At 41.8% G+C, this 12,718-nt stretch overlaps 1 protein-coding gene across 2 annotated transcripts in view; it reads left to right on the top strand.

Moving 5' to 3' along the window:
* p3h2 (prolyl 3-hydroxylase 2) overlaps positions 1-12,718 on the top strand; it is a 57,145-nt gene that overhangs the window by 41,699 nt on the left and 2,728 nt on the right. Inside the window, exons 2-13 of one of the 2 annotated variants that reach the window (XM_053431484.1) lie at positions 938-1,090; positions 1,927-2,113; positions 5,364-5,495; positions 7,715-7,842; positions 9,733-9,822; positions 10,294-10,334; positions 10,742-10,833; positions 10,951-11,078; positions 11,287-11,382; positions 11,846-11,996; positions 12,347-12,464; positions 12,610-12,685. In XM_053431484.1, the coding sequence (XP_053287459.1) occupies positions 938-1,090; positions 1,927-2,113; positions 5,364-5,495; positions 7,715-7,842; positions 9,733-9,822; positions 10,294-10,334; positions 10,742-10,833; positions 10,951-11,078; positions 11,287-11,382; positions 11,846-11,996; positions 12,347-12,464; positions 12,610-12,685 (1,392 nt within the window). Of the gene's footprint in view, positions 1-937; positions 1,091-1,923; positions 2,114-5,363; positions 5,496-7,714; positions 7,843-9,732; positions 9,823-10,293; positions 10,335-10,741; positions 10,834-10,950; positions 11,079-11,286; positions 11,383-11,845; positions 11,997-12,346; positions 12,465-12,609; positions 12,686-12,718 lie in introns of both variants that reach the window. The other variant, XM_053431483.1, reaches the window with a different exon arrangement.

Below are 12,718 nucleotides of genomic sequence, written 5' to 3'. Positions count from 1 at the left end.
TGCTCTTCGGTACAATGGGCCCAGTGCATTCCAAGGAAGGAAATCGTTCAGAGCACATTGTCTCTTATTTTCTACAAATTCTTGAGGCACTATCCTTTTTTTTATATAAAAAATCCTTGCAAACATATTCTATATTATACTATTGTATATTATACATGTATATTTTATGAGAATGTACTTATTATCTGTTTTGGTTAGTTTTACCGTTGCTGAAAAACAACAGCTGCTGGTTTTTATCTTTCTAACCTTGAAGCCATTCACCCAGGACGTGGTCTGCAGTGAATCACTGTCAAACTTGTTCTGTTCTAGTCGACATGTCTCTTGTCTCTCGTGTCTGTGATGGATGTGTTTCTCAGGAAGTGGAAAGCATTCTTCTGATTTCTTCATTCTAATACTCCCACCACTCATTAGCCTCAGAGACCTCATCTATCATATTAGCTGTAATGATGAGAGCTCTCCCTAATGACATGATATGCATGTAAACTATCTTTTCCCTGTAAAGCTGCTCATTCTTTCCTCCGGTCTGATGAACCAAATCCAGCAATATCAGTCATTTCAAGTGGAGTCAAAATTATTTGACCTTTAACTGCTTTAGAGAAATAATTCAGATTGTGTTTTTCTTTTATTTCCAAAAGATGATAAACTTATAAAGATTCAGAGTAAAACTTTGTTTTTGTACAAAAACTTTTGATATTTTTTAATAATGAAGATTTGCCACTTTCACATGTTCTTCCACCAAGTTTCTATTGTCATCCGTTTTTACTTAATCCAGCAAACAAACAAACAAACACAGATAAAAAACATAACCTCCTTGGTTGAAGTAATGAAAGATTTGCGTAAAAGAGAAATACAGTTTTTTTATGTTGCATTGGAGAGTAGAGCAAACCAAGCAAAAGTATTCACATCTCTCTTTCCTTCTCTCTCTCTCTCTCTGTAGCTGAAGCAGCCTGAAAAAGCAGCAGCGGCCGCTCACACCTACTTCCAGGCCAATCCAGAACACGTGGAGATGGGTCAGAACCTGGAGCAGTACAAGGACCTGCAGGGCGTCCAGGAGGATCACTTTGTAGACCGGGAGGCCCGACCTCACCAGGTAAGCCAGAAAATATGAGTTAGTGAGTTTCGATATAGATACAGCAAGTTCCCTATGTCCTTACTTCTCTCTTTCTCCTCTTTTCTTTTCTTTCTCTCTGTCAGGCCTCTTGTTAAAGAACCTGTTGCCATTTTAGCCATCTCTTGTCAGCCTTTGCCAAAATGTCTCTGCCAGTGCTTCTGTGTTTTTCTACTTTAATTCTTTCCTAGAGGGTAAAAGTGCAGACGTCCCCACCCTCTATATTAATGGACCTTGCAGTTTAGTAACTGGAAACTCATTTAGGCCTTTTAGTGCTGGTTGTGGTTGAGCCCTAAATGCTAAAGAGTTTTGAATCCCTTGTCTGCTCCTGTTTCTCTTTCTCTCATTCTTTCCATTCTGTGTATGGGCTTCTACCTTCAGGAGGACAGTTGATACTCTCTCTGTGCAAATCTACCTTGAGGAGATTTTAAGCTATATTTAAACCTACTGTACTTAAATGAATAATCTTAACATTACTGATAATATAAATTCGCAACTCTTTACCTTTCAGCTTTTACTCAGCTTCTTTATATTTTGTTACTGCAGTAAGCTGGTGTGCAAATATCCTCTGGAAACAATACTTTCAATACATTTCCTCTCTGGCAACTGTTTCCTCCTGTGATTCTAAACAAAAGACTTGGAGGATATATAAAAGCTTTTATGAGGTGGTTATAGGTTTGTGCATAGTATTTTAAATGTGTTAGAGAACAATAAACTGTTATTTACTCAAAAGTCAAAGATAACTAGGTCATAAATAAGATCATAAATTATGATTCCCAGTTTCCTCATCTTCTTCTCCTCTCCTCCCCCTGCAGCAGTCATTCACAGCTGCAGTGAGGTTGTATGGCACTGGTGACTATGAGGGCGCCATCGCTTTGTTCGAGGAGGCCCTGGTGGAGTATTATAAAGCTGACGTGGAGTGTCGGGCCCTGTGCCAAGGGCCACAGAGGTTTGAGGGCCACGATCACCTCCGCTACCGTTACAGCCTCCATGAACTCGTATCAGGTAAGAACTCCAGAGTTTGAATTAAATAGAAGTCAGCCAGCACAGGACATGTCTTTTCTATTTTTCTATATCTGAAGTATGGAATTGGTTAGCGATAGGTCTCATTCATCCCTGGGTCACTAAAGACTTTGCAATTGGTTTTACATCCAAGTGGAAAGCTATTAGGGACTGAGCTATTCCAGTTGGACCCCAGCCCACAACCCTATAGTCCCACAGCATAGACTCCCACTGCCTCAGGTGCCTGAGAACACAAACCTGCCAGGCAAGCTCACAAATGCTAAACTAAGGCCTTTCACAGAGCTACACACATACTGATAGAACTGGAGTCACATCCAGTAACTACCATATTTATTTTTATTTGGATATGATATATGTTGGGGTTATCATCTGTTTCATCAATAGGTTATTTACGCCATATATGTATGTAACTTCATGAGCATGTCAACGTTGAATTGACGATCTGATAATAGTCGGCACTAATTTACCAGCTCATGGAGATGTGGTGACAAAATGAGCAGGAAGGACTTTGCTCACCTCCTGCTTGCTGCAGCCCAGAGAGTCCACCAAAAAAAAAGAAATATAAACAGTTCATCACAGTCAAGCTTCAAATGATTTGCTCAATATTTGTTTGTGTCAGTCGCCAAGCTTCTCCTGGCTCTCCATATGTTGAAATACAGAGATTTATGTGTCAACACTGACTTCGGAATTCCTGGTGATAAAAAGGTGCAAATAAACGACTCGCACTAAAAGCTTCGGTGCAGATTCGTTGGTACAGACCTCGGCTAGGAACTTGGATGTGGGTTGGTTATGTGTTGTGATTGGCCAGTGAGTTCAGTCCCAGCACGCTCTCATGGGCACCCCCGATACCCGGCACAAAGACATGGTTGGTAAAGAGACAAACACGGACAATGCAAACACTATGGATAGTTTCTGTGACTTCTGGTACGTACCACTGCCAGCTGATCTATCTCGCTGCCCAAACCCATTTACTCTGGGAGTACTGAACTTTCACTGCATGTTCTAACAAACTCTCCAGAATACATTAAGTGCGGATGCAGCACGGAAACTTAATTTGTTTTACACAGTCTCTTAGAAATAAATCATATCATAAAAAAAATAGGGAATTACACCAAGAAAGTTTGTCCGAGCCCCAGTTGGCGCCGATGTGTTGAGTTGTATCCTCTGTTGTGTAAAACTCTTAGCTCAGTTAGCTGTGGGATTCGGTAGACATGCTCCATTACCATACTCGACAGTCCAGGAAAACATCCTGAGTCAGAGCCAGGGAAGCAGCCTGAGAGCAGCCGAAATCCTGTGAGTCACCAGAGGAGTCACTGCCACTTGGGTCTCTTCTCCTCCTTGGCTCTTTTTAACCTCACTTAGCCTCATTCCGTCACTGCCATAGAGCACCTGAAGGGCTTTTTCACTTCATTTACTACAAATGACACGAATTAAGTTGTTCCAGTTACAAATAAGAAAGCTTTGAAAACTCCAGTCTGGAATTAGTTCTACAGTATTTTGGATGTCACTGTGTGTGTGTTCACTCATTTTCTAGGTTTTTCAAAGTTGTCTTTCTTACATCTACATTCAAGTCATGTAAATTTAAACTCAGAGTACAGTTTAATAGGTACAGCCCTGCAGGCAATAGGAAACAAATCACAACCTTAACTTTTACGATGCCTTTAATGTTCAGTTGCTTTTCTTTTAGCTCTAACATAGACGTGTTAATTCTATTTATACAGATGTTTTAGAATTGAGGTTATAACGAGTGCCTAGTTCCATCGGATTGCATCATATCCAGAGGTGTGTTTGATTTCTGTCCTCTCACGTACGCTATAGATGAACTATATGAATATGAATTAAGCAGTCGTGAAGTTACCTTTTATATATGAGTAGAATAATACAAAAAAATGTGTAGAGTATGTTGCAATATAACAAACAAACAAAAACACAGACTCATGCAAAAACACACTCTCCTTCGCTGTCTTCATAGAAAGCTAGCACTAATCTCACATATTAACGGGTGTGTTATTTTATTGTGTTAGGAACATGGTATGGAGCCGATGCTGTAGGTGTCTGTGGTTTTAAACTGTCTTCCTGCACGTTTGATGTGGAGAGATACTCGTATCCACAGGGAAACACTTTAGCACCAGATGATAATTACGAGGTCACACTTACCCAGCAACTTTGGTCCGGGGTGCTCGTGTTGACATAAGTCAGGCCTCGCTCTGGAAACCAGTTGTGTGCAGTAGCCGCAGCTTAATTGCTGACAAGTGTGCTTTGTCTCAGTACGGCACCGTTGCAAAAACACTGAAGAGACGGGGAATTACTTTTGGCCCAGCTTTGTTTTACTTACAATCAGAGGATTGTTTTCCACAGCGACACTAAAGTGGCGACTGTGATTATGACGTTTATTTGTGTATAAGGATTTCACAGAGTGACATTTTCATGTTCAGGCTCCACTGATCCAGAAACAGCTTTACTTCTCCTTGATGCTATCCTGACACAACTCAGATCACTGCTCTGCTGAGGCTGGTGAAGACATTGAAATTGACCAGAGCTCTATTGTCTTGAGAGTGAGGAGAAGAAGAGCTGCAGCTGCTCAGAAGTGACCTCACTGTACTAAACCGCTCACAACACACAAACACATCCTCCACTCTGCTGCCGGTCCTCACAGGGCCTGACATAAGGAAGGGATATGTGGCACCCAGTTAAATCTGTCCTCCCTAAGGGTTTACACAACCATTTATCACCACATGAGCAACAACAGAGACATGAAAGCAGCGTTCCTGTTTTGAGGAGAGAACAGTGTTTATCACAGAAACAAGGACTGGGCTTTTTTTTGAAAACTACAAACCCCCTGAGCCAGAACTGCTCGACAGGACACAAGACACATGTACCAATGATCACTTTTCAACTCTTTTTATTTCCTGCACACATTATTATATGCTCTCATAGTCAGCGAGGATCACTACAGTATAATCATTTTCAGACATGATCTCCAAAGGATGTATATTGTTTATACACTATACATTGAGTTCTTACTTTCCACAGATGAATATACTCAATATTTTTGGAATAAATATTTGACATCATCCAATCATCTTGCAAAAAAAAAATGAAATAGACAGTAATCAATATGTGGGGGACTTTTTAAGCTGAGAAAGCTATATATCAGCTTAAAGTAGAAGCCAAACACTTAAAGTAGATTATTTAAATAAGCTTAAATATTTTTTATCTTTTTTTGTTTCAGATCATTTCACTCAGGTGCTGCACTGTGAACACGAGTGCGTCCGAGATCTCGCCACTCGGCCGGGCCGCCTCTCGCCCATGGAGAACTACCTGCCCCTGCACTACGACTACCTCCAGTTCGCCTACTTCCAGTGTAAGTGTCACCTCTTCAAAGGTCTTTTTGTCTTTCATTATCATCATCATCATCATCATCATCACTCTTTCTGTAGCAGCAGAGGAAACAAAAGGTAGATGATTACGAGTGTAGTTATTATTGTTCCAAACAAGAAGACTATCTGGCTGCACATTGTGTAATTATGAACAAAGCAGATGGATACACCCGCGGGTCATACACCTGAACACACACACACATACACACATGCTCGTACATGAACTCATGGTGACCACAAAGAAGTAAAGGCAGGTCGAGTCGTTCACACCCTGCTGTTAGAAGTTTAGAAGTAGACCTTGGTTTCACTTCAAGTATTACTGATATTATCTGGTCTGTATTTGTCTGGATGCCTTTTAAAGGAGTGTATCAAGTCTGTGTGTGAGTGTGTCTGTGTGTGTGTGTGTGTGTGTATACGTGATAGAAAAGATTGCCTCAAGTTCCCTATTGTTGATGGATTCATGAAAAGACAAGAGTTTTGGCTCGATAACAAAGTGTTGTTGGGAAGGACGATGCGCTGAGTGGCTTTGAGATCACCAGATTACACTTAATGATCCATTAGCATGTGGCTCTCATAAAATAAAGTTAATCTGTGCAAACACACTGAGATCAGGCTTAGATTCTTAACAGCTGATGGGTGTGTGTTTGTCTGTCTTTGTGTCTGTCTTTGTGTCTGTCTGTCTTTTGTGTGTGTGTGTGTTTGTCTGTCTGTCTGCTCTTTACCTGAGTTGACGAAAGGGTGTCTCTGGGATTCCGCTGTAATGTTGTCAAAGTGGAAATGACTCTTTAATGACTCTCTAACCCTTAAATTCATTACCTTTTCAATATCAGTCATTGGCCTATGATTCAACACTGGCATGTTTCAGCATCAGCTGTTCTCTATATTCGCGTGCTGCCTCTCTTTGTGGTAATGAAGTTAATATTGTCACTGGCAGTCGTCCCTTTTTCGCATGAGATTCAAAATACAATCCTTCACACAAGGCATTCACAGGAGCATGTTACATTTGATCATTATTTGATCCTTTATTTCCCGAAAAGCGTAGATCACATCAAATCAGTGAGGAATGAAATGGTTGGGATCACAGTATGAAGGTCGACGCGCTTTAAATGAAAACAGTCAAAAACTTTCAAAAAGCTGCTCTCGACTGTTTTCTTTTGCTGCATAGAAACGACTTCTTACAAGGATGTTCCATCAAATTCAATATTTATTAAAAAAAATAACTTAGCACCTGTTTATGTAACACTTTAAAATCCTCATGTTGGAATATATGAATGTCTATGTGATATGTGTATGTTGACAGTCATGTTTTGAATTGCTCATACTAGACTGCTTCTCATTTTGATACTGAGCATTTTTGTTTATATCCAGTCAATCTAAACTGAATATTTAGTTTATCTCTGTGCTGGACACAGCTGCAGCAGAGGCAGCATGTTTTTGGGTGGTCCGTCCGTCTGAACACTGTATCTCAGTAACTTCTTGAGAGAATTTCCTCAAACTTCCATTTGCTTGGAAGAGTGAGATACAGTGTTTGGATTTGGTGGTCAAAGGTCAAAGGTGAAGGTCATGTTTCTGGTCTTGTGACTGTGCTATCTCAGGAATGTGTTGAGGGAGTTCTTTCAAATGTGGCACAAACATCCACTTTCACCATTACGGATTAATGGTTAGATTTTGTTGGTCAAAGGTCAAGGTCCCCGTGATCTCACAAACACACAAATGTTCAAGAAGATCAAATGACAAGGTCATTTACAATCATATCCAAAAGGTTAAAGGTAAACGTTGCTGTGAACTTTCAAGACATTCTAGGACAGGAATAGTTAGTAATTCAAGTTACACACCCGGCTACACAGTGACCCTGCTCTTCATCTCTTCCCCAGTGCTCCAGTGAACACTTGCTTTCACTCAGCAGCCTCCTATTGTTCTTTAGCTGCTTCAGTTTCATAAATATATGCTCGATGATGTTTCTCTGTTCGACTGATCTCAAATCTGTGCAGACTCTCACTGACCTGGTAAAACATCAGTTTCAACACCAGTTAACCCTGCACCTTTACAAGCCAGTAAATAAGAAGTCTGGTGGTTACATAAAAATAACACGGGTGCTCTGCTACACCTGGCGAGATATTTCTGTGTGTGTGTGTGATAACAGCTATTTCATTTTGTTTTGCAAACCCCTTGAAATGCTTTCTGTCTCTCTCTCTATCCACAGTGGACAGAACGGAGGAGGCGTTACAGTGCGCTCTGACCTACCTGCTATTCCACGAGGGAGAGGAGTTCATGACAGAAAACGTGGAGTACTACGGGGAGGGGCTGGGACACAACGGCAAACCACGAGAGGTCAGGATCTGCTGTGTGTGTGTGTGTGTGTGTGGGGGGGGGCTTCTTGTCCACTTACTTTTCTCCGAAGCACCTGTGATAAATAGATTATTCTGTTTTGAATATTAGTTTTACAAAATGGTCGAAAAGCTAAAACTGCAATACAGCAGTAGAATATTCAAAAGGCCTCTATGAGGATAGAAAATAGATAATTTGAAACATATTTAGAGCATGGACCTCGAGAAATTATTATTAAATGTTGCCTTTTATAGAGAGCTGCTTCATATATCCGGGGCCACAACATCAACAACAGCCTCACTTGTTCAGATGACCTTAACCAGTTTGGACTAGTTTTTGCAGGTTAGACTCGTGTTCCTTTTGGAAATAACAACAATTGAAATACTATTTCCACCCCATGTTAATAAAACTGGAACAGTGTGACCACATTTCTGGCGTCTGGCAGCAGAATCTCGACCAAGCTGTGGATGATTAATTGAAAAATTAAAAACAGGAGGAAAAATAATTATAGCCGTATAACAAGGAATGTGTGGAGAGGCTCCAGAAGAAAAAAAAAGCTGGGATGAGAGGAGGAGGAGGAGAGGAGAAGTGTGGAAACGGGAGGCAGCCGAGCTGTTCGCTGTGTTTCTTGGATGAACTTGTTACTCGCTGTTTGGCAGGAGTGGCCTCATAAAGTTTGCTTTTCACTTGTGGATGGATGCTCTCCATCCAGCTGGTGTCGGGGAGGCAAGCTCTGCTACTTGATGTGTTTACAACAACATGTTTGTGTTCTCCTCAGGGCACGCTCATTACTCCTTCTTTGTCTCCTTGTGTTCCTAACTCTGAGTAATTTAGTGTTTGAGAAAATATAATTAGCGAAGTTGTCAGACACTTCAGAACTGAGCATTGATCCTTTTCCTAAACTCTGATCAGCTGCTTTGAAAAGTCAAACAGTGTCTTGTTGAAGTCCCAATTACACAACCTCCTTTGCCTAGAAAGCCTGGTAGTCATTAGAGCGAGCGACCAGGGCTCCCACCAGGACTGTGACTGTGGGAGTGGGGTTGACACTGAATGTGAGTCTGTGTGAGATTAGAAGCCAAGTGCTGAAAGGCTGCAGCTCATGCTTATGTTTTGTTGTTTTTCTTTGTACTCATTGCTCGGATTTTTGTCGCCCTCAAGTCTTTCCAGTCCCGTCAGTTTACAGTACAGTTGTTGGCCCACAGTCTGCCTCTCCTCTCAGCGTCCTCACTCCCTGCAGCCTGGGGGAGCTCATTTAAAGAGCCATAGACCTCGGGGCCAGGCCCGAGCTGCCTCGCTGCCAAAGAATCCTACCTTTCAGGAGGAAAAAGTCCCAGTGCCCACAGAAGTCCCCGGAACAATATGGGAGCTGCCGGTATTAAGAGTAATGCAAGAGAAGACTTTTCCTTTCCAAAATGTTATTGGCTCCAAGTTTCATCTTGGCCTCCCTCCTCAAATCCAGCCTCCTTCTCACAAACAGACTGAAATACACATGATAGGACGTGTGTAGTCTCACGACACATTTACAGTAATATATGTGACTTTGAGCTCAGAAACAATGCGGCGATTGTGTCAATTAACATTAACAAGGCCCTTTAGTTCTATTTGAGAGGGATTGCAGAAAATGTAACTTTTCATAGGTGTTCAAAGAAAAAAAGACAAATGAGAACGTTTGTGACTCTTCTTCAAACAGTGGAACTGGTGATGTTGTGAGATGAAGATGACGCTGTCTTAGCTAAACATTTGCTCAACATTCTCCTTATGGTACTGCAGAATATGTGAGATGATTATTTCTGTCTTCAGAGGTTTTCCTGCTGCCAACATCTGTCAAAGACTAAAGCTGCTTTTACAATATTAACTCATGTCCGTGGTGTGTGTGTGTGTGTGTGTTGACAGAAAGCTGCCTGGTACCTGCGGAGGCACAAACAGGAACTGGAGCTGCTGCTGATCGGCAGCAATACCATGGGTGTGGAATTCACTGAGGGGGTGAGTCAGCAGAATACAACTTAATCCCCATGTAACTGTTTATTATCGACTATTAACTAAAACCCTAAGTTAGCCTGTGAGCACTTATAGTCAGACCAGCGTCCTTTCATTCTCCTTTTTGATTCTCAGTGATTTAGTAATTTAACAGTCAGTTACTGGTGATCCAGCCCACATGTGTCTAATGCAGAGCAGATCTGTGTGTAAACAGTCTCAATGTGTGGCCGCTGCCAGCTGAGTCAAGGCAGGGTAACAGGTGTCTGGCACCGCAGCCCTCCACCACTGGCTTCTCATTAAACAGCGACACCTACTGGCCATATTCTCTCATGCCACATACCACATTTCTTTGTAGAAAATTGATTCTGTCCCAAACAATCTGACAAATTAGGCGAATCGTTACCCTGGAGCTATTCTTGTTGTAATGATTTACTTTGAAAACTGAAAATTTAACTTTTCCCTTTGTCTTTTTTGTAGAATTACTGGAGCAGCCCGGGTGGAAGAGACGACTCAAACAGGTAAAGAGAAAAACTCACTGCAACTGTAAAACTGTAAATAGAAGTTTCCTCTGTAGCAACAGCTGCATTTGAAACAGTTTGAACTGTATAGAAGCTATCATCAATAAATTTATAGAGAACTATATCCAAACTCTGATGTCTTCCGTCCACGAGATTTACGGCGTCCTTAAGCTCTTTGTTTTGGTTTTCTGGTTTTCATTGGTCTGGGTTCACCCTCACTGCTCCCACAGAGTTGCTTTCAGCCACAGCTGGCAGCTGTTGTCAGTTAAAAAAAAAAGCACAAGCACCCAAACTGTAGACAAAGTTGTAGAGGCGGAGGGACATATAGTGGAGCATGGGGGTTGCTGAAGAGCCAGATGTTTCCTTTAGAGTTAGTCACATGTATTTTCTGTTGTGTGCCCTCTCAGGATTCCCTCTGGTACAGACGGCTGGATGGAGTACGTTCCCCTCTCGGACAAGAGGAACCTCTCTTTTGTTGTTCAGCAGCCACTCAAAGAAGGTAGATCTCCCCTGCATCCAGAGACCAATGGGAATTTAAGTGCTCATGAGCTTTTATGTGAATCCTCTGTGGCCAGTGTGATTGAGGTAACACGTTGCTGCTCTGTGATCTGTGTAGGTGGCCCCTTGGTGTACGACAGCGTGCAGCTGGTGCAGAACTCTGCGGCCTTGAATGGGACCCAGCGGGTGCTGCTGGATCATGTCATATCTGAGGAGGAGTGTGCTGAGCTCACACACCTGGCACATGTGAGGCCATTACACAATATTAATGAAATGAGAGCTTTAAATCACTGCAACTGTCAGGAACAACAATCAATCTTACTCTGCAGTTTTGTTATTACCCATTCATTTAGGAAAATTACACTTGGCTTCCAATGAATAACTGCTTGAGCCTGTCCGTACAGAGACGCTCAGTGTTTGAATCTGTCCGTGTCTCTGTTTTGTCGTCTCTCAGGCTGTCACCATGGCAGGAGACGGCTACAGAGGGAAGATGTCTCCACACACTCCCAACGAGAAATTCGAAGGAGCTACTGTTCTCAAAACCCTGCAGGTACATAACTACTGAAAGCAAACTTTGTTTATCTCATGTCACCCAGTAGAGAACATACCTACATTCAATAATCCTCTTAAATTCAATCAAATTGCAGCAAATTAACCTAGAAAAAGTGTGAAAATATCAATTGGCAGTAATGGCAATATATGTGAAGACGCATATTTTGTATCTAAGAATTCTAGTTGATACCATATTCAACACGATCCATGTTAATACATTTTAAAATATAAATTATATATTATCTAAGCACATTTTGGGCCTCTGGTTGATCATAAGTTGAGGAAAAGGTTTGGATCTAAACCTTAGAAGTCGAAATTCCACTGAGCGGATTTTCTTTACCACCTGTGGAGCTTAATCTTAGACAGTATTCAGTAAAATGTCTCCACTGTGCACGTGTTATCTCCCTGGTTCATAGTTTGAGTGCATCTTACAGTCTGGTGTTGTTTCCTCGTCCCTGCAGTACGGCTACGAGGGCAGAGTGCCCATGAAGAGCGCTCGACTCTTCTACAACATCAGCGAGCGAGCGAGACGCATCACCGAGTCCTACTTCCTGCTCAACTCCACGCTGCACTTCTCCTACACACACCTCGTGTGCCGCACAGCCATCACAGGTCTCACACACACACACACACACACACATACACACACACACACACACGTACTGTCACTTGATATCATGACTTATACTGATAATCCTGTCATGGGTTATAGAGCTAAACTGTAGACTGAGCTCAAATATATTAAATTGAATAATTAGAGAGATACTCTAGACACCATCAGAGTAGATTGAATAAACTTTCTCTCTATCATGTACAAGAGGGTAGTGGTAGATTTAATATCCAGGAAGGAAAACATTTAATGTAAAATAATATTTCCTGTGTTCATTCATTATGTCATTTCCTGTGAAGATGCTTTTTGTGTTCATGCTTTTTTTGTGCCCTTTGTGTGTTTCTGCTCTCAGGCCAACAAGACCACAGAAACGACCTGAGCCATCCCATCCATGCTGACAACTGTCTGCTGGACCCTGAGGCCAATGAATGCTGGAAGGAACCACCGGCCTACACCTACAGAGACTACAGGTACAGTGTCCGGCTGCTGAGGTCAATGCACAGGACAGAAATGAGTCTGCTTCCGTGCTGCTGTGTCACTCAGTTATATACGGCTATTTAATCCCCCCACTCACTGTTGGGTCTGATCTGACCTTTACTTTTCTTTTGTTTACAGTGCACTGTTATATCTAAATGGAAATTTTGAAGGAGGGGAGTTCATATTCACAGAGATGGATGCCAAAACTGTCACAGTGAGTAATGATCTTTACGGCAAAATGAAATGT

The sequence above is a fragment of the Pleuronectes platessa genome, chromosome 9 (genome assembly GCF_947347685.1).
Source record: "Pleuronectes platessa chromosome 9, fPlePla1.1, whole genome shotgun sequence".
NCBI lineage: Eukaryota > Metazoa > Chordata > Actinopteri > Pleuronectiformes > Pleuronectidae > Pleuronectes > Pleuronectes platessa.
The sequence above is the reverse complement of the archived record's forward strand: the minus strand, read 5'-3'. Positions and strand labels throughout refer to the sequence as shown.